Below are 22,625 nucleotides of genomic sequence, written 5' to 3'. Positions count from 1 at the left end.
AATCTTGTGAAAAACAGCCGAGTCTTTTTTTCATGTTTAAAAATAACTTTATTATGAAAAAATGGCGATATTATTAAATCAAAGAAAAAAAGATCCTATATCAATCTGGTTCGTAACTTGGTCGCTAATAAAAAAACGTATACATCACAATTACGATATAAATATATAGTAGTTATCGCACAGTGCCGAGAAAAATATCGGATATATTTTTTCATGTTATCGATTATTTCACGAGGAATTAAGCGGGTGAAATACTGAAAAACGAAAAAACGAAAAAAATATGACGATATTTTTCGAGGAAAAGTGTGATAACTTGTCTTTCATATAAACTGAACATAAATCATTTTATTTGACATACTCGGCAGATTATTGTTTAATTTCGCCATGTATTTGAAGTTCTTTGTTCAACAGCGAATAAGGTTGTCGCGGTCGTGTAATTAATTGAAAAATAAGTACAAATTGAACTCATTAGATAGATTAGCCAATCATAGTGCAAGAGAATCTCAATACGATAAACAAAAAACAAATAGACTCATGTCGCATCAAATGCAATATTTAGTGCTAGTTGACACTGCAGTCACATGCGACACAGCTAACATGAAACCTTTCTATCATAGCACTGAAAAAATATTCTACTCATTCAATATAAAATATATGAGTTTCTTATTCGTTATTTAAATTTTGGCCTGGTTTGAAAACGTTCAAATTGCCATATATGTCAGGCAAGATATAGATTTCGCCATTTTCTTCAAACAAATGAAGCCGTCCTGTTTTGCGCAATCGATTTTGTTGATAGAGTAAAACCATAACCAATGGTGTCGGTGGAAAAGCAATATTTAATCCGCCAAAGTTTTCATTGAATAGCTTTATGAGTGAAGCAACGCACGGGAAATGATTATAGGCGAAACGTGGATTTCCAAGTATGTGTTGGAAATACGACATCAAACAAGAAAAGGGGGTGTGGAAATTTTTTTTTACATCATGCTCTTTTAACAGCCACTCAATAATTTCCTTTCTTTGTCTAATAACAAAATTCTCGTACTTTTCTTCGGGCGCACTACATAAAAGGACATCTTCCCACCTTTCTTTTTTTCCAAAATTTTTGCCAGCGAATCCAAATAGTTCCCTTTCAACACATACAAATTCACTTATTTCATACAAGGAGAGATAGGAAAAGGCGGATCCTAGGACAATCATGTCAAATAAGCGGGCATCCACGTCAAATCAACGTAAAAAAGGTCCATAACATCCCTTAGCGATTAATATGTTGTACCACTTTACGTTAAATTATAGATCATCCACGTCAAATCAACGATAGAAGGGTCCATAAAATCCGTTAGCACTTTACCACTTTACGTTAAATTATAGATCATCCACGTTAAATCAACGATATCTGTCCAAATCCCCCACCCCCCGTCGTGTCCCAATGGGTCCCTCCCCACCCTCATCTGCCGTGCCCTATAAATTATAGTGATATGTGTGTCTATAATGTCCTCTTGCCAGTGTGGTAATACCATCTTCCAAAATTATGCGTTTATCATCATCAGCATTGAGCGCCAGTTTATTTGTTTTTATTGTGTGAACATCATGCTTAATAGATCGAAATGTCATTTGGGTTCTGTAAATGTTCTCACCCTCAAACAGGCATCTCTTATAGTCATCGAAACCTATGGTCTCCCTTACCACGCATTTCTTCACCCCCTTACACCTCTTACCCTCCTTACCACATAGCTGTTTGTATGCGTATGTCTTAGCTCTTAGGGCGATGAACTCAGTCATCACCTTACCACCTAACTCGTCCTTCATCAGCCCAATGATCTTTTTATTCAAACCTAATGGTAGAGGTCTACCATCTTCCTTATCATACCCAGATGTGTCAAATCTCGCAGACACATCGTTCGCGATATCTTTGTAGAAGTCGTCTGTTTTTATGTGGTAAACGAATGAATCCGTCTCCATGTAGCAAAGCTTCACATCATCACCATATTTCGGTCTCATGTAATCATGGTGGAACTCATACATAACCATCTTGGATAGATGGAGGATTGTGGGGCCGAGATAGATCGGTTTGTTCATTTTGATCTTGATCTTGGACATCTCTATCCCCATCAGTGTTTCCGAGAAACGGATATTGCACCCCTGAAGTTTGGCTTCATCACCATTTTCTCATAATTCTTTTGGTTTGTGGCCAAACGTATATCCTTCTGTCTTCGCTGATTCTCCATTGTCTTCCCAAAGACGGAATTGTTCATCAGCTTGAAGAAATCCTTTTCAAAGTCATTCTTCGACTCCGTGCGCAGCTGTGTATTGAAGTCGATGTAAGGTTTCAACCATGCGCTCTGATCAAACCTCAGTACCCTATGAACCTTATCCAGAACAAGACCGTGATTCAAAGCTTGAGCAAGCGCACGGATATGAATTACATAGTTCCTCTTGTCCGAAAGACACGGTGTCAGCTTCTCAACACCATTGATAACATTCCTCTCAGGCATGAAAGGAAGATCGTTATGTGCGTCATGAAGATCATGTGGATATCTAACATCAACCTCAAGCATGTACCCCTTTTCACCGTTTTCCGCAGCTAACTTTGAAATGAGTTTGGGTGTAAATTTACCAGAATCATCCCACTCAAACCCTCCGGTGGGCATCTTCTGTATCATTGCCCATCCATACAGATTGTTAGCATCAAGATACTGTAGATAGGTTGTATCTTCTGAAGTATTATACATATCACCCATATATGGATTATTTGCCTTCGCGTGTCTGTGAACGGCCTGACAGAGACCACCCCTAATACCCATCTCCACAAACAGTAACATATCCATATCTGACAACAAATCCAGCTCAACATCTGTCTTTTTCAGGCATGCCTGCCAAGCTAATCCGGGGGCCGTGTAAAAATGAGCGGGATCTAGTTTATAGTTTCTCAAACATGTCTCTCTGAATGTCTCAAACACATCACTCAGAAGCAGAACATCCGTTTTGAGATAGATATCATGATAAACGCCCATATTTTCAACTTTCATGTCCTTCCACACCTTATGGGCATGCGCATAATCGGCATCGCTGATACCATTCATGTTCAACTTGCTATAAAAGTCATCTTTCAAAGAAAGCCTGGTTTCATTAAACCTATCGAATGAATCAACATACTCATATGGGTATACACCCTTCCTTCTCATTATGTTGAATTGCTCATCATTGAAGAATTTTCTAAGGTTTTTACACTGATCATCGGATAGATTGTCGGCCAAGGAACCTAATCCTCTTGACATAAATCTAAATGAATCGATGAATCTCAGCTTTATCTTTTTGTCTTTCGTCTCACCATTTTTGTCGGTGTATTCACCAACCTTAACATCAGTCGAGAAAGAGATACTTTATTTTCAGCGATTACACTCATACCACCTTCTCCATACTTCTTCGCAAGCTCTTTGATAAATAGATGCGCATCATATCCGCTCAGATTATGGAAGACAACCGGAATATAATTAGGCACCTTGTAACGGAGACTACATTCCATGTGTGCCGATCCACGAAACTTGCCTGTAAAATGACAGTGATCCCTAACCTTGATGTCATTATCACCAAATTCTCTCATACAGATGTGGCAGTTGGTGGAATTTTCATATCCATCAAGTTCTTCATCGGTTAGATCTTGCATACCAAGTTGTGGAAACATGTTATATAACCTTTTCGCCTCGGAAACCACATGATCCACAAATCGTGGAACACAGTCATCACCACGGTAAAGCTTCAGAGGGTCCAAAACTTCACCATGAGCATATTTACTATAACAACAGAATCCGGTGGGGATATGTTTACCAACTTTCTCGGTGGACGATCCACACTCTATCTCTTCAGGTTTTGTAAAAGCTTCGAAATCGGCATACATGATGAATGGGGCTTTGAACTGGTATTGACCGTGGGTGAAGGTTAGGGTACTACCCTCCCTAGGGAGTTGAATATTAACAGCATCGTTATTCTTACAATACTCAAAGTGCTCATCCCTTTTCTGTTCGCTTGGAAAACCAGAGAGACAATTCAAGCAATAATACTCTTTATTTTTATGCTTTGAGTTGACCTTGCTCAGGACACCACTCAGGTTCTTAACAGCGATATAATGCCTCTTATCCCCCTCACACAGTAAAAACAAAACAACCGTCTCCTTACGATCCAGATGCTTCGACTTTCGACACATGTAGATACCTTCTATGTCATCTTTTGTCAAAACATGCACAGCGATATCAGGGTTCCTTCTCTCAAACAAATCTATCCTGTTTAGTGCCATAGGGAAAGTTATACCATCCCAATTGCACTTGTCTTCATACTTCTTAAGGATTGAGATTCGTTCAGGATGATTATCTATCTTATCATGATATAAGGCAGCTAAAACGGCCCATTTGAAGCATTCTTCATCCTCGTTATGAGGGTTAATCACGGAGAACTTACCACTGAAATTCTTGGGTAGCGGCAAGTAAGAACTACCTCTGGTTAATTTTAGTTTGTGAAAGTCCACATGCATATGTAGGATCCTTTCGATTGTGAATCCGCTGGTGGGTAGAGCAGGGTTTTCAATCTGCTCAATTATCTTATTACACATACGATCAAAAACATCAGAAATGTCACCATTGGCATGTAGTATCTCCATATAACTATTGAACGCTTTGTCGACATGTACGCACGTGACACCAGCCTCGCTGGTGTCCTCCTTTACCCATTTCACCCACAAGGTCGCCTGAGTCTTCAGCGACTTCTTTTGACCTAGCACGTCCCTCATTAGCCTCTTAATGATAGGTTGAATCTGTTTTAGAAAAACCTTGACATTCTTCTTCTTACCATCTGAGTTTATTTTGAAACGTTTGTATGAACGGTCAAACGCCTCTTCAATTGGTGTATAAGGATTTTCCTCTTCCACCTCTTCCACCTCTTCCTCTCCAGTGCCTTTATACAAAGCCATGATCTTATCCTTCATGGTTTTGAAAGCTTTTGTTGTTTTATACTTAATGGCCTTAGGTACATGATTTATCAACCATTCCCTCCATTCATTCAACTTACTTTTTATCTGAGGTCTAGTTTTAGCCATTTCTTGCTGCTCAAACAAATCCATGTCTTGTTGGCTAGTACCGGATCTCGAGGGTCTCGGCGCTGGTACCGGTCTGGTGGGTCTCGACACGGGTACCGGTGCTGACACGGTAGTGGGTGTCAATAATTCGATCAGATCGACCTTTCTGAGCCTTGAGTATCCATGTAGACCTCGTTCTCTAGCGAGAGCTCTTAATTCAACAACTGTATTTCTCGAAGTCATATCGGGTTGTGATATACTATATGTAGACCTTTAATATGGTTTTATATAATCGTGAAACCAAAAAAAGATTAATTTGTTACTCGATCGAGTAACAAAGATCCATGTGATCACATTATGGGTAACCGTACTGATAATGCTCCCTGACGAGTTTCTTTAGTTGTTCTACAGTTTTCGATTCGGATGGTGGTGTGCATGCTAGTAACATAATACTATCGGTCACCAATTTGAAAAGCTCATTACGCCCGAGATCTCGATCGAGATCCTGTTCGTCAAGTATTCCGAGATACATAGCGATAGCTATCAGTTCGAGAACCGTTAGTTCATTGCTAATGTGCCATATTAAGTCCTGATTTTCTACTAAGACACACGTGTCTCGGTGGAAGTTACAAATCGAAGTAATAAATGTTGATGTCATGCTTGGCTATGATATACGATTTTGTAATCTTAAAGCCAATTTTTTATAAACCGTGTTGGAGTGTAATGAGTGTCATCGTTTGTAATACAACCATCACGCTAAAACACACATACATCGATAGACCATGGGTACCCACCCACCAGCACCTCGAGGGTCCACATTTGTTACCCGATCGGGTAACAAAAAAACAATCCGGGTTGTTCAATCAATATTTTTGGCCGACGCAAAACTCACAACAACATTTGTTATAAGGATTATCATCCTCATCATCATCATCAGAATCATTAACATGTATTAATCTGTATTTCACATCCTCATCATAGGTAATGTATATGATGTTCCCATCCTCATCGTATGCCTCACCATAACCCTCTGCATGGATATCATAACCCTCATCCTCAAACCATTTTTGGCTATAAAACCCTCCCAATCTATGCCTATTCACATGTCTATTTGCAACAATAGGTACATATCCAATAGATACTTCGACCTGGGGTTCATTAGGATCATCAACGGATGTTGACACAACATACCATGTCAAATGGTTTATAATGTCATATCGATCCTCATCATCATCATCATCATCCTCATCACTCAAGTTATTTCTCAGTTCATCACTTATTTCGAGTTTTTGGGCTATATATCTTACATCGTCAATCGTTCTATTACTTCTGATGTAGGTTTTGAATTCAACATACCTTATGGGTACTCTGGGATATTTGTATTCGATATCTTCGTCGTAGAAAAATCTTCGGAATAATATCCAGTCCATTTCGCAGGTGGATGGTTTGTTATCAACTGTATTTCTCGATGTCATGCTTGTGTACGATATACGATTTTGAATCTTTAAGACGGTTTTAAAAATCGTAAACCGTGTTGAAGGGTCGTGAGTGTCCTAGTTTGTGGGGCAACCACCATGCTAAAATTGTAGTAAAACACGCTAAAACACACATACATCGATAGACCATGGGTACCCACCCACCAGCACCTCGAGGGCCGTGAATCACATTTGTTACCCGTCTGAGTAACAAAAAAATACCCAATCACTTGGATCTCTTGTCGTTATAACGTTTTTGAGATTTTAGATATGCCTCCCTGTTTTTCGACCTCCACCTTGAACAGTATCCATGCCATTCCTTCTTGGTATCCAGATCGATGGTGTAGGATGGGTCGAGATCATTCTTCTCAATCACCTCAACCAGTTTAGCCTTTTTCATCCCCACAATATACTTAATTCCACGGGATTTAGCAACCTCTCTCAACTCTCTCAGTTTCATCAATTTGTAATCCGGTGTGGTATTCATGTCTGACATATTAATATAATATAAATATAAATATAAAAAACTTTAAGCACTTTTATCGTACCACATCAGGAGATAAATAAAGGTGTGCATAAATAAAACATGTCAAACTCTAAACTTCAAGAGACTTACTATCAACCTCAAAATTTATGGAAAGGACAAAAGGCTGTTCAGAATTTAAGATGATTCGGTTTCAAGCCAAAGCAGATTAAGAAGTGGCTATCAAAACAAGCATTTTGGCAAGTACATTTACCCGCTCCAAAACATGTTGAAAGACCACATTATGAAGTTACCACCCCTAATGATTTACATCAATTCGATTTATTATACATGCCCGGTGACATACTGTATGGTAATAAATATAAGTACATTTTGTCGGGAATCGATGCTGCTTCCAGATACAAAGTAGCCCGACCTTTGAGGACTAAGAAAGCCAAAGAGGTTGCCGCTATGATTGAAGACATCTACAAGGCAGGACCATTAACTTATTCGAAAACTTTCCAATGTGATAACGGTTCAGAATTCAAGGCAGATGTATCAAAATTGTTGGAGAAGCATAAGGTTGAAATTAAAAGGGCGACTACAAAATATAAGCATACGCACACAGCTTTTGTTGAGGCGTTGAACAAGATACTTGCCGAAAATTTATTCAAAATACAAGATGCTCAAGAACTGAATGATTCGGAAAAGGTATCATCTACATGGGCATCTGTATAAACTGATTGATAGGCTAAACGATACAAAGACGCAGATGATTGGTATGAAACCAAAAGATGCTATTATAATGAAAGAGGTGCCTCTTGCTAAACGAGAGAATTATCCACCTGAAGTAGAATTACCTAAAGATGGCCTGTATAGATATCTACTACAACCTGGTGAAGAGCATGATGATGGGCGGAGATGGGCAACCGATAGAATATGGTCGAAAAACACATATAGATTGCGTGAGGTAATAGCGCAACCTGGTAACCGTGTAATGTACTATGTTCAAGACGGACCCAGACGGGCTTTTGTAAAAGAGGAATTGATGTTAATACCTGAAGATACAGAATTACCTCCTGATTATGTGCAAGGTTGGTGAAAAAGGGGGACGATACATAAAAAGTATCTTTACCTGTATCTGGTAAAGATGATGCCGGGGATCGCACAGGGCGGTCGGCAGATAGGGCCGCTATGGCTCGGGACGATCGCGCCACATAATGTCACAAACCGCCTTACTTTCAAATATTAATTTTTCAAATAGCACACGAAATATGCGAGCGGCGTACATGCACACATCACTAACTTTGTTCCTGATTTACTGTCTTTCTGAGGCTTTAAACCTCGGCCATTAGACTTTTTTCAAACTGGTTGCGCGTTTCGCTCTCCATCTTTCTGTCGGTTTTCGTAATTTTGTCCAGAGCTTCGTAGTATATACCGCACAGGGTTTGAAATTCAATGTGACTAATGTCATCATTATTCAGCGCCCGTGAGAAGTAGTTTTCAAACACTGCAATGGCCGATGTTGCAACATCATATAATTTCATGACTTTGTCAAGTTTGCTCTGATATCTTTTAATCATGGCTGTGATAATGCCGGTGGAAATAGAGCCAGATAGGGCCACACCACCCAATCCGACAGAAACGGGGATTCCAATAAGGGTAGCGCCCGTTACTATTGAACCAATACCGGAGGCAATGGTTAGGGTGCCCGCGCCGGCATTTAAAAGCACTAATCGGTGTAATGCCTTGTTGTATTTCTCATACTTTGTGTTGAATTTGTTTTTTAATTTTATCAACTCCTCAAGTTGGGAATTAACTGTATTTGTGTTAAACTTGTCTTGCTCGCTCGAATACTCAGGAGCCGTGGGTAGCTTCGGATAAATCTCTGCCATTGGTTACTACAAAGAAAAAAACTTTACTCTAAATAACCTATATCTAGTTTATCCAGTTCCTCGAGAGTTCTGTGATATGTATCACACAAACTTTCAAAATCGGCTCTACAGATGTACAGGCTGTTTGGTAGCGTTTTATCGAACACATCGATGGCATTTTGTACAACGTGACATGAGGCTCTGACTTTGTTAAGTTTCTCCCGATATATCTTAACATATTCGGTGGTAACCGCACATGAAGCAGAGCTTAATAGACACATACCCGAACCCCAAACTGCGCGGCCTTTTCTAATAATGGTCGCTGCGGTCGCTATTGAGCTGGTAACGGCCACGGTTTCGGATATACCCTCCATAAGCGCCAATATGATCAGAGATCCGCCGTATTTGTCTATCCTATCATAGAACTTATCTCGTAATTTCAGCAGCTCCTCAAGTTGGGAATTGGATATATCTGTTTTAAACATTTCTCCGGGACTAGAATGCTCGGCCATTTCTATTATCTTAAGAAAAAACTATCCTCTAAATAAAATAATGGCGGACATTGATATTGATCCGTTTGGTGAACATGGTCAAACCGACGAGGGTGCCGATGAAACCACGCCCCTGGTACCGAAGGAACGCACACGGGTACAGATACACACACCCGATGAAAAGGAGACATCATTCGGTGGAGGCTCCTCTCAACGAGCTAGAGTTACTAGTGAACGGGTTAAATCACTCTATGAGGTGCTACTAACTAAATATCCAAACGAGGACCCGAGTGTGATACATACCGATCTGTTTGAGATTCGTGGTGGTGAACTATACTACAAGGGTGATAACAGACCGCTGACACATGGTGGATCTCTAAGGTCTACCGGTACCATTGCAGATTTACTTGGCAAGAAAAGGCTGCGCAGTTTGGGGTTCGATATACCGAAAGGTAGTATAACCCCCCGACAGGCCGCCGGACTAAACAAAATAGAAGAGAGACTACCGTCACCTGATAAAATAGAAACGGCGACCGATATAGAATTAGAAACAATATCTGGAGATGTGGTGAACAGTGTGGAGGACCTGGTATCGCTGGTCGATGATGGTACACTGAGAGGTGAATATCCCGCGGGTGATATTCGTGGATTGGATAGTTCCGTACAAAAAATTCGGGGGAGTCTCCAACTCGCGACCGCTAAAAAGGTAGATATCGAACACAACATCAAGAAGGAAGAAATAAAGTTGAAGGAGTTGGAACATCCGTCGTACACAGATGAACAGAGAGAGAAGGTGGCCAAGGAGTTGGAAAAGCTAAACGATATGTTGGAGGCTAACCAGGATGGTATCAATATCCTCAAGGGTAAACTTAACAGTCAAATAAAAAGCATCAAGGAGACAATCGCCAAGGTACTTAGCAAAGATACAACATTGTGTGAAAAGATACGAACTCTATTCCGTGAGCAGGGTATCACCATCGTCAGTGTACTAACGGCATTTGGTATGGTTATCGGCCTTCTAGTAGAAGCTTTGACACCAGGGGGTGGGGGGTCATCCACCGGTAATACAAAAAATCATGAAAAAACCGAAGGTGGTGCGAGGGAATGGATAAAGAACAAGCTGAGCGCACTAGGATCTCTCCTGGGTAGATTAGCCGGTGCCGCAGCCGCATCACTACCGGGTATAATTGGATCCATCGTATCATGGATCCTAAATAGAGCAAAGGAAGCCGTTGGTTGGTTGAGTCAAAACCTTTGGGCTTTGATAGTTGGAATCGGAGGTCTGATATACACCTACATGGTTACAAAGCGTTAGTGGAATCTGGAATATATGTTACATGTGTCATGTAACATAATACCTGTGGTATCGTACTATTTTTCGAAATACCACACGGCACCCCCAACACCAATCATGCTTAGTGCGATAAATGCCAATTCCCGTTCATGCTGGCCATTGGCGGGTGTATAAAAGTCGCTCAATACAGGTTCGCGTGGAATATCCGTGAGAGTTGATCCTCCAAACACTTTTTTATATTCACGCATGGCATCATCAAGCTCTGTGAATTTACCCTCGGCCTTCTTCTCAAGTCTGAGCTGCTTATTGATAAAGTCCACCCTCTCTTGTCTTTTACGTTGCCATATAACCTGAGCCTTCTGCAGTTGTTCTATGGCTAGATCATGCCGCTTCCGTTCCTTATCTATCCTGTCCTTGGATAAACTTGAAAAGAGATAGCTTGATCCGGTGAAAGCCAAAGCGTTCGCGAAGGCACCTCCCAACATCATTGCAATTGAAGCCATGTTTCATATACTACAGTATAATTTAGTGTTGTTATTTTAATACGATAGCTTCCGAGTCTATGACATCCGTATCCACCTCCATGTATTCCACCTTGGGTAAAATCCTCTCAACTTTCTTACGTTGACATAAAACCCAGACCAACCATTCCAGTATTCTCAACATTATATATTTATAGTTTCAGGTATAATTTTTTGCTTAACTAGATATTCTCTTGTCATTTCACTTGCAGCGACTATGGCTACAAGCTTTCCGGTATCTTCCAGGTCAAACTTCTGAATTGAGGGTGGTGTCATTTTTAATACCTTTTTCCCGAGCATTGAATAGCCTACAGCGAAAACGCATACGACCGATGCCTTATAAATATCGTTGACTATACTTTTCTTATCCATGTCTTATATATACTTCAAGATTATAATATCGCGATATTATCCCTTTATTCCATTTCAAGTTTACTTATTCTCATAGTTTTTTTATTACCTGGGTTACTTGGTGGGGTACCCCTCACCTTAATATTTTTGTCCTTACTTTTATAAACGAAATAAGCACCAATTAGTACCATAACTATCACACCATCACCACCAATTATTGTGTAGTTCACTCCACCGTGTTTAGGACCATCTGTCACAGAATCCTCAATGACAATATCCTTAGGATCCTCCAACTGTGTCTGAGGTGCCGGCTGAGTTTGTGTCTGAGGTGCCGACTGTGCCTCCGTCTGAGCCATGAGCAATCTTTTATATTCTTCCCTATTTTTACGGTTGCATTCAGCCAGCCTCTTACCAGCCTCAACCTTTTTAGGGTTCTTCGTTGTCACCTGAACTGGAGTATCCGACATCTTTAGTATCCGTATCGATATTGTTTAAATTTTTTCCCGCGATATAATGTCTACCGGTTATTAAACCTACGCTGATTGGTGATAGTAGTGATCCGAACTTATAATATAGATCACATGTGAACCTTTGGAGTGCCGAGTTTAGGAATGGGTCATTCTCCAGGTCATCACTCAGCGCTTTTTGATTTTTTATACCTAGGACCGTACAGGCACCCAGGGAGTACATGTGGATTATTGACTCCCCTAGAGACTTTACCATTTGACCGGACAGTTTAGCCTCGTATATGGTGAACAGTTTATCCACCTCATCATTCTTGAGCTTCTGGATCTCCGCCTCCGTATACATCTTCCCCAGATATAGCTTGCTATTTCCAGTCAGCACGCACTCAAGCAATTTCTGTCTCTTCCCATCATCCTGGTCCTCGATAAAAATTAGGTTATCAATTGCGTTTTCAGCCATTTTCAATAGCGATAGGTATTTTTTAATACAAAAAAGACAGAAACTAACCAATACCAGCAATAGCACTACAGCTATCACCAGTAATATGAAATTTATATATTCTATCATTATAGGATAGTACTGTAGTTTCCCTATAGATTTGTTACAAGGGTCTTGTAACAAAAAAACTTCCAATCTAGCAAATCACGTAGGTTCTTGGATGCTCCATCCTCATGACTAAATGTGTATATTTACCATCTTTTAGCCTTTCCTTAACCTTCTGGATCTCCGATGATTCAATGACATCATTCTCCTCGTGGATAGTTGCGAGATCATGTCTGTCCTTCGGATACCACACATATAACATTTTTGCCTGCCTTTGTAAGTTCTTCGGTATCGCGGTGTATGATTGTGTGAGTAGCCACATGGTGTGGTTTCGATGACGACCACTGATGGCCAGCTCCAGCAATGGTTGCCTCTTTTTGTCCAGTTTCTCATCTGCTATGATGTCATCGATCAGGAATAATGTTTTGTATCCGGCACAGAAATCCGTCATCTTTTGGATCCATTCATACAACATACCCATGGGTTCAATTAGAATCACATATTTATCCCTCCAGAACCATTTTCGACACATATATGTCTTGTTCCATCTTAATGTTGGACATATAATCACAATGAAATCAAAGTGATCAAAGTATTCACTCTCTAGCAGCGTTACAACGCGTTTGGATTTTCCGCAGCCCGTTGGACCGACGAATAGTGCCGTGTGAGGATCTTTCATGTAGTCCATCTTAATATAGTACATCCATAATTTCACCGTTTTGAATATTTAATTGAGCATCCATGATTAGATATATGTAGGCGTTTAAGGATCCCGCTGCCTCGGCCGTCTTTTCAACTTGCAGTGTGATGCCCTCGCTCGCATTTTCAATCCGTCGACCGGTCCCATGCAGTGAGTTTTCATCTATGGTTCTGAAATCCAGCCATAGAGCATATTTCGTGGTTAGGTAGTCCGCGACCTTCACATCATGTAGTTGCAAATGTTTTTGTATTTCACCTGCATTACCATCCCTTTGCTTACCCTCAGCGAAATACTTGCATATTTCACCATAATGCTCAAACGGTTGCATCCCCTGAACGAAAAGTTGGTTAGGCTTACCCTCAACTATGGCGGATACCTTTTTGATCTTAGGATTGTAGAACCTACCTGTATCTCGTTTGTAAGCTTTCTCTTCCTTAAACAGAACCAATATACCCTTCAGGGACTTGCATGGTGTATTGAATGACCAATTCCACGTTGTGTCTGACTTATCCACCCTAATTTGTCTATGTCTCAAGAATCTGTCATAGAGCACGGCCATGTTTTCGTATTCATTTGATATGAATCTGGCAAGTGTCGGTTGTGTCACAATCTCATATTCCAGAGATATGTTGGAGATTTTGTATTTAGCATCCGGCGCCGGTGCCGTGGCGGAACCCGAAGGTTTGGTAGGTGTTGATAGTACTACCCTGTCGTAATTGTTGAATGTTATCTCATAACACAGCCTATTACCTAATCCAGCCTGATAATATGGAATCGTGCTATCCAACATTTCAAAATCTAGTGGTATGGTGAACTTGTTTTTGTATGCATCATAAATGGCTTTGTCCGCGACCTCCGATGTATCTTTATCCGCGGCTCCAACTCTCAGTTTCATGCAATTTTCCGTGCACCCATCATCGGATATGATACCCTGTCTGATTGAGTTTCCCTTCTCATGCTTTGTCAGCCATAAATCTCTGTAGCATCCGAAAAGATCAAAGTCATCAATGCTCAGAATCTCGGTACCCTCGAACTTGATAGCTAGCTTTTTAACAATTGCCCTCCCGATGTTAGAGACCAATGTTCTCTTCGTGTCGGCTTTTGATTCGAGATCAATGTCGAAACTTAGTTTCGAAGTACCCGGAACAATGACATCATCGTTACCTAAATTAGGGAACCTAATCAGGAGTAACTGGTTCTGATCAATCTCACTTGGGTTGTGAGTGACAATTACTTTTTGATGCGTTCCTTTTACGCCATGTGCGATTCTAAGTGAACGTTCTGGGTTTAACTTTTTCCCGTATTCCATGCTATTCCATATTACTTTTATTTTATTTTACTTTAATTCGGTTAATGCTAGCTATATGTATCATCCGTCCACCGTATCTCTTATGTGTAGGGTAACTGTTGTCTTCATACCACCCCATAGCACCTTACCATCCTGACCCGTGACTCTCATGGTAAGTGATTGAAGTAAACCTTTCTTTAGTTTCTTATATTGTGGGTTTTTCGGTTCATTAAATGTGAAATCACCATACTCGGATATATGATATGTCATCAGGTTGTTGCTATATTCACCATCTTTAAGATTTAATGAATTATCCAATTCATTAAGATTAAAATGTAGTTCTGTTATACCCCCTAGATTGAATATTTTACCCAACTTAGATTTTATAGCTAGTTGTGTTGATTTTACAACACCTCTCACGATTGAATTCAACTCCCTCCCCGTGTAGTGCTGACCCTGTAGTAACCTAACCTTGGTAACTCCATCCACCAAGAGTATATCTATTGGATCTGCAACCACATATGTGACATTGTCTGAAAACGTCTCCACGATCGCAACCTCCTTTGTACCATGCGAGTTGTCTATCGGTTGATACAAATAGATTTTCTTCTCGCTATTTACGTCCTTTATTGTGATATACATTATTATATTAGAGATTGTGAATATATTTAAATCAAAGAATGGATGACATTTTCAGATATAACCCAAATGCGACATATAAACCAAATGGAGGTCTGGATCTTCAAATATTGAGCGCTAGGGATCTGTACAAACAGGCTATTATTGTGTCTGAAAGTGGTTCTTTCCCCGCTTCCTTTCCTAATATTTTTACCAATTATGAACTTAGTCAAAACGCGCAACGTATGAGAATTTGGAATGAGCAACCTTTTAGACTATGGCAAACCCAGCTAAATTTCGCCACTTGGTGCGCTTCAAGTGCCTGTGGGGTAAGTTCCGAACACCTTAATGATGGTAGATCTATGGTCAGGTCAATATATCGTTTTCATGTGTATTATCACATTAGACGAATCATTAAGCGCCTGCAGACACCTCTACCCTTTGAGAATAGTTTTAATCAATATGATAATCCCTATTCAAATGAGGAATTTCTAAAAATCTGTGGCGAGTATGATGTTGATTCCAACCCCATGAAATACAGAGGTCAGTACTTTTTCAGTTCATATCAAAAAAGACGTAAAGACTATCCAACTCCCGGGTTGAGTTATTTCACTAACGACTCCATGACGCGGTGGATTGTGGAAAAATCCGATGGATTTACAAAAACGGGCCTTGTGAAGATCTCAAGCAGTGTTAGGGCCTATGCCTATCTTGTTCTTAGTTCTCAGGCCTCAGCACGCTCCTCCATCCTTGGTAATGATTCAAGTGCTCTGACCGCCCAAAGAGTTTTTATGAATAACCTTGAAGACATTGTTAACCGTAGGGTTGATATTCAGGAGGACATTAAACGTTATCAGGATACGTTAAACTACGCTTCAAGTAAGGTTGATTATTCGGTTGGACAAGGTATTTATATGATACCTAGTGACATGAATCTCAGAATTAAGACGGGTGTGGTGGGTTACAACAACAAGATTTTGATATCTGGTGAGGATCTTACCATCGGTATTAATCGAAAGGTCAATGTTACCGAAAAAACAACCGAATCACATAAAAAGATAACTAAAAAAAAGCCGGTAACACCCGATCATCCTGATATCCATCCTGTACATCCTGATAAACACATTACCGTACACCACGTGGATACTACAGATAAACACATTACCGGTAGCGCTGGTATCACCAGTAGTACCGGTGGTAGTACACATGAAGATGAGAAGATCGCTCTGATATTATCTTTGACCACGGCATTTGGTATATGGTATGCTTTCCGATAGAATCTTGAAAGTGGTATAAAGAGATATAATCGTGAATATAAACACAATGGCTTTTCCAACAGTTGAAGAATTTGAACAAAACATAGAACAAGTTACTCCAATCATAAAGTGGAGAGAGCTACCTAAAAACGATATTTACCTTGTTAAATATGTGAAAGAGATGGAAATATCGGGACCTGGTGCTCTTTCTGAAAAATCTATGTATGCGGAGGTTCAAGATAGAATAGGAAATAAATATAAGACATGGTTGCCCACAAGACTTTGTGTTGAATTGAAGGATTATGGTTGGAAGGGTGATGCCTTTATCAGATCAAATGGTCTCAAACAATCTCAGAATAATCATCAAAATCGATTCTTCAGTTATGACATTATGTGGCGCTAAACCTTGCAACATTGCAATCATCTTTACTTGTTTCTGGTAAAGAGGACATTATAGACACATATCACTATAATTTATAGGGCACGACAGATGAGGGTGGGGAGGGACCCATTGGGACACGACGGGGGGTGGGGGATTTGGACAGATATCGTTGATTTAACGTGGATGATCTATAATTTAACGTAAAGTGGTAAAGTGCTAACGGATTTTATGGACCCTTCTATCGTTGATTTGACGTGGATGATCTATAATTTAACGTAAAGTGGTACAACATATTAATCGCTAAACGTTGATTTGACGTGGATGCCCGCTTATTTGACATGATTGTCCTAGGATCCGCCTTTTCCTATCTCTCAAGGTGTGAGTAAACTTAGCAAACTCTTCAATCATTTCTTCCTTTATAACACCATCACTTAATTTCATGTCTTGGGGAAGGAAATCTTGCAAAGCACGCAATCTATCTCGCAATATTAACGACCCATTGTGATAGGAATTTTCGTAGATGCACCAACACAGAACTGTATAGTACAGCTCTAGCATAATCGTAGCACCAAATTCGAGATCATTTAACATACTAAGTTGTGGTTGTAAAAGGTCAAATTTGGCTACTGAAGCTTCACCTGCAGCTTCCTCCACAGTGTAAGGGAGGTTTCCTTTCTTAGACCACTTTCGAAAATTCTTCTTAAACCAGAAATAGCGAAAAAACGCAAAATGCTCTAAAATTTTCTTCTCTAATCTATTGATAAGGCCTTTCAAGTTACCTATCACTTGGTCAATATCTGACACTACATTCTCAGAAAGAATATTTGCCTGTGGAAGGAAATAATTTGGAACAAACTTATTCTCAAAAAATTGCAAAAGTTTTTCAAATAAACCCTTCACAAAATGAAACAATTTTTCTTCGCCTGTATATAAATCTTCTGCAGTGTACTCATCCAATCGCCATAAAAATGTTGTTTTCAAAACATAACTTTTCACCTTCTTGTCGAAAATATGTTTATGCAACGATTTAAAAAGTAAATACACTTTGCGGTGTACATCACTTAAGTGAAGCATAAGAATTTTTTCCGGTAACGAAAATGAAATTCTCCATTCAACACTGGGACATTCACTGTTTGGATGCGCTTTTGGTACCAAGTACAGTCTGCTTCCTAAAAACAGAAAAAAACAAAAATGTATGTAAAGATACAAAATATTATTGCCCACAATGATGTTAAAAATGACGTATAATAGACTGTGGCTTCAAATCACTCAAGTTTTTTAAATCAAATCAGTTTGATTTGAAGTAGTATCTACCATGGTCCATTGCTGATATTATTAAATAAATAGATTTTATGGCCAAAACAATAAATTAAATTGTTTACTAAGGTGTCTTCCCAAAATAAACCTGTTTACTGTCTTTATAAATCAAATCGTCTCCTCACGTGCTGCTTTTAACGTGTTTCCTCGAACTAACTTGTCTCACTACCCGCTTTTCCCGAACTTTAGAAAACAAGTTTGTACTGGAATACATGTTAGCGACACAAGTTAGTTCATGAAGACGGCGTTGGAAAATCTAGTTAGTTTAGAAAGACACGTTGAAAAAACAAAATTAGTTCGAGAAGACACGTTAGTTCGAGAAGACACGTTAGTTCGGGAAGACACGTCAAGAAACAAATTAGTTTGAGAAGACACGTTAGAAAACAAGTTAGTTCGGGAAGACACGTCAAGAAACAAGTTAGTTCGGGAAAACATGTTAGAAAAGAAGTTAGTTCGGGAAGACACGTCAAGAAACGATTTAGTTCGGGAAGACACGTTAGAAATTAAGCTAATTCGGGAAGTCACGTCAAGAAACAAGTTAGTTCGGGAAGGCACGTCAAGAAACAAGTTAGTTCGGGAAGACATGTTAGAAAAGAAGTTAGTTCGGGAAGACACGTTAGAAAACAAGTTAGTTCGGGAAGTCACGTCAAGAAACAAGTTAGTTTGAGAAGACACGTTAGAAAACAAGATAGTTCGGGAAAACACGTCAAGAAACAACTTAACAAATCATGTTAGCGGATATTGTGGTGGGAAAAGTTTATTATGACAAATTTATTTTATATTTGTTAAAGGAAAATTATTAACTCGCTTTCTATAACAAATGATCAATGGACCACTGTAAGTTCTTAACAAATCAATTTAAAATATTCAATTTCTCTTTTTTCGAGCAATAAAGTGTTTTTTTCGCGCAATAAAGTGTTAGCTATCACAAAAAACGTGCGAACTTCTGGTATATCATTGCGCACTAAGTAATTTTTTTTTACCTTTAACATCTTCAAGCCTATCTTTAAACCATAAATGTTGTCTGTCATTGAAAAATTCTTTGAAAATTTCTTTCGGCCACTGATGCAAAACCATCCCAATGACGGCATCTTCCTTTATTTTCAGTTCAAATTTAAATTTTCTGTCATCGTTGTGTAAATTTGGGTACGCAGCATTTGTTACCTTTTCCTTGGCAATTTTCCTCAGTGTTTCTCCTGCTTTCTTTGTGTAAATTCCAAGTATTGGAGCTAGTTTTACTTGCAGCATCTGTGGATACAAAGCACCTTCGTATTCATCTAAGATCTGGTAAAACCCTGAATGATCTGTGTTTTTATACCTAAACATTTTCCTTTGTGAAGCATCTGTAACGCTGTATACTTTTAATGGACCGATTTCGTATATGTAATCTATATCGGCCACAGTATCAATCCAAGCACGTTCCGCTCTGCTACCTGTCTTCACAGCCTTTGTTATAGTAGGAAATAAGGTGTGACTGACAGGGATATCATCCACTATCTGTAATGCGTGTTTATCTAGATCGACATTACATGTTTGCGCTGCAAATAATTGTGATCGCAACATATAATTTGCAGCACGTTCCATTATAAGCTTATTATTATTCTTCATTATTAGCCAATCTAAAAACTGTACAACAAGATCAAAAATAACAACAGGAAGTTTTATAAAGGGTATGGTGCAATCTTCAATTTCTACACATTACATACCCATATTCCATTCACAATGTGTCCGAACTCACAGATTGTAGAATAAATTTAAAATGTTGGCATAGTCTTGTAAAATTTAATACACCTTTCCCGAATTAGTTTTCTTTGATGTACCTCTGCTATTTCTAAACTTTTTCAAACAAAATAAATGTGATTTTTTTGAAATTCTCACCTGAAATTTTATAGATTATGAAATCTTCGGATTTATACAACAAATAACCTTCCTAATTGAACTCTACTTGAAACCGAAGCTTATTAGTACAAATAGAACATTAAGAAGATTTTGACCGTAACATTAATACCACCAAAACAGAATTTTCACTTGTCAGATTCGGTTTAAAATTTATATACACACACTAATTCAATAATATTGAATATGATCCTAAAGTCAAAACATCAAAATTATCAAATTTTGAAAACATGTAATTCGGGAAACATGTAATTCGGGAAACGTGTATTGGTGGATGAAAACAGCAAAAAGACCTATGGCTCTATAATAGACTAGATGGTTTTCCAGATCGGAGTTCCATGTATATAGAAAATGGTCAAAATAGTTAAGGGAACAATATCAATACAGTTTAAGCATTAAAGAAACCCCTTTGTGGTCCGCTTGAAAACAATTGGTAGCTACATATGTCGAATTTAGTGGGGCTGACCACAAAATATATAAATCACCACAACTAAAAACATTGATATAAAAAATATTGTTAAATAATTACTTCAGGTTAACTAGTAACTGTGAATAGTCAGATAGGTGGAATAAAACCAACTACAAGAAAATCTCTTCCAAAAAAATAAAATTATAATTTGACGGTAACATGCAACTGTTCCAATAATATACCAATAAAAGTCTAATAATGATAGGTTATAGTTACAAGTTGAATGCCGCCGCATACTCGAACATTGATGATGTGAACAATTAAAATAGTTTATTTAAAACATTATGGCATGTTTGCCACATATGGAGTGAAGCACCCATCAAGAACAGGTGATACCCGATCAAATTTTCTGAATTCAATAAATTAGATTCAAGAAATTGGATCACCTGCTTGTAGGCATTTACTTCTAAAAAATAACTTTATCGTCAAATCAGATTGCATTAAAACACAAGCTACAACTTGTTGTTACATTGGCATAGTTAAAACAGTCCACCTGTTCTTTTTATTTAATGGAGAAAGCTCACAAATAGGACAGAAACGTCAAAATGTGAAAGTTGGTTTCAAGCTAATTTGTTGTTAAAAAAACTTCTCGGCTTTTCTCACAAAGTACACTCAGTCACAGTCATAACTATAACAGTCAAGCGTGTTCCAAAAATTAATGCAAGTGCAGAACTTTAAAACAACACCAACGTTTAAATCACATAAAACACAAAAAACGCTTTCCGGTATTTTTCTTGGCACTGTAGAATTACTAAATAAGGATCCGTACCTCCTTTAATAAGCGCCCGGGTTATTAAAGTAAGATATTCATTAAATTTGAAAGCAAGTTCCCGGGCGGTTATAGGAAATACGAAAAGTTTTTCATGTATACTGTTTATAGCTGTTTTAAGTAAAAGTCGCAAAGTTTGATATATGCTTTTACACCTTCACGATTTGTAGTGATTTCCCCCTTGATTTAAAAGCCCCCTTTAAAAACCGCCCCTTTAGAAACCGCTCCCTTCCCAGGCCAGACAATTAATAGAAGAAATAGTTTGTCATATTACACCTTATTGGGGAAAAATGTGGGCAAAAAGAAATATTTGAAAAAGAAAATCAGAAAGCTTTGTCACTTTTTACTAGCCAAATTTTTTGAGCAAACTTTCGGAAATACTTGTTGAGTTTAATGGAACTTCTTTTTCATTCCAATTTGAAATGCGAAAAGAAGACTTTAAGGTTTTAACAATAAATGGGTTGAGTGAGATTATTAGACCTTCGCGGTTTTTAAAAAGTTTAATATTTCGTAAGGATAAACCTTTGCGCTTGACCAAATTTAGCTTGTTTTACGGAATAAACTTTCGAGGAAGTTAATGTTAAAAGAGAGGCGAACAAAGGACTATTTTGTGGCAGCCCGAAAATAAATTTTAAGCGAGAGAAAAAATATTATAGATTTCTAAATCCTAAAATCTACTAAGGTAATAAATAACTATATTTCATAACTAAGTATCTGTATATCTTCTTAACAACATTTTTACAAAATCTTCATGATTGTACAGATGAAAAATAAGTAGGTTTTGGATGTACTTACCAGTAAACCTTAAAAATAAGACCTTTCACTTAAGAAAACCAAGAATATTTTATGTACTACAATAAAAACAGCATTTTTTAACTTCCGTTTAAACTTCTCTGAACCTAAGTGAATATCTGTTATGACCAGCAACAATATTGTTTTCATGCTGTGAGTCTTTTTTCCACAACATACTTTGAGCTTCGAACGATGAAGTTTGTTATGATGAGATGGCGCCAAATTCATTCTTATTTACGAATCTATAATTTCTTTGTTTTATTTACTCAAACGTTTGTTCAGTAAGGTCAGTTGTAAAATATTAAAAATTTTCCCGTCAAATGTTGTTCAACATTTTTGCTATTTTGATCCACAAATTTGTTGTTTAATTATTTTGTGTGTATTGATCCGGGGCTATCACAATAAAAAGGAAATATATCCCATTTGTCTCTCCTTCAAATTACCGCGAAATTTTTCTTTAATATAAAAGTTCTTTCCCGAGCAAACATTTTTCATTTTTTACTGTCCAGTTCATAACACGCCAGGAAAAACCAAATACAGCAGGAAAAAACCCCAAAACAGCAGGAAAAACCCAATACAGCAGGAAAAATCACAAG

The 22,625-nt window shown here is 38.5% G+C and overlaps 1 protein-coding gene across 1 annotated transcript; it reads right to left on the bottom strand.

Annotated features, from left to right (window-relative positions):
• Positions 1-16,174: 16,174 nt before the first annotated feature.
• LOC130645932 (uncharacterized) lies at positions 16,175-22,496 on the bottom strand. Its single transcript, XM_057452058.1, has 4 exons — positions 19,087-22,496; positions 17,145-17,955; positions 16,314-16,428; positions 16,175-16,210 (listed from the first exon to the last, which is right to left on the bottom strand). Exons 1-4 carry the CDS (start codon positions 19,709-19,711, stop codon positions 16,175-16,177), a joined length of 1,587 nt encoding a protein of 528 aa, XP_057308041.1. The 5' UTR covers positions 19,712-22,496.
• Positions 22,497-22,625: the final 129 nt, after the last annotated feature.

This window comes from Hydractinia symbiolongicarpus, chromosome 5 (assembly GCF_029227915.1).
Source record: "Hydractinia symbiolongicarpus strain clone_291-10 chromosome 5, HSymV2.1, whole genome shotgun sequence".
NCBI classification, from domain to species: domain Eukaryota; kingdom Metazoa; phylum Cnidaria; class Hydrozoa; order Anthoathecata; family Hydractiniidae; genus Hydractinia; species Hydractinia symbiolongicarpus.
Note: the sequence above shows the minus strand (reverse complement) of the source record. Positions and strands in the feature narration are given on the sequence as shown.

What these genes read in the sequence shown, in the direction of transcription:
- LOC130645932 (XM_057452058.1), bottom strand. Translation starts at nt 19,711, where the DNA reads ATGAAGAATAATAATAAGCTTATAATGGAACGTGCTGCAAATTATATG. An exon ending in TAGGCTTGAAGATGTTAAAG is followed by an intron (nt 17,956 to 19,086) that starts GTAAAAAAAAAT and finishes TTCTGTTTTTAG; the next exon opens with GAAGCAGACTGTACTTGGTA. An exon ending in TGGTGATACCAGCGCTACCG is followed by an intron (nt 16,211 to 16,313) that starts GTAATGTGTTTA and finishes GCTTTTTTTTAG; the next exon opens with TTATCTTTTTATGTGATTCG.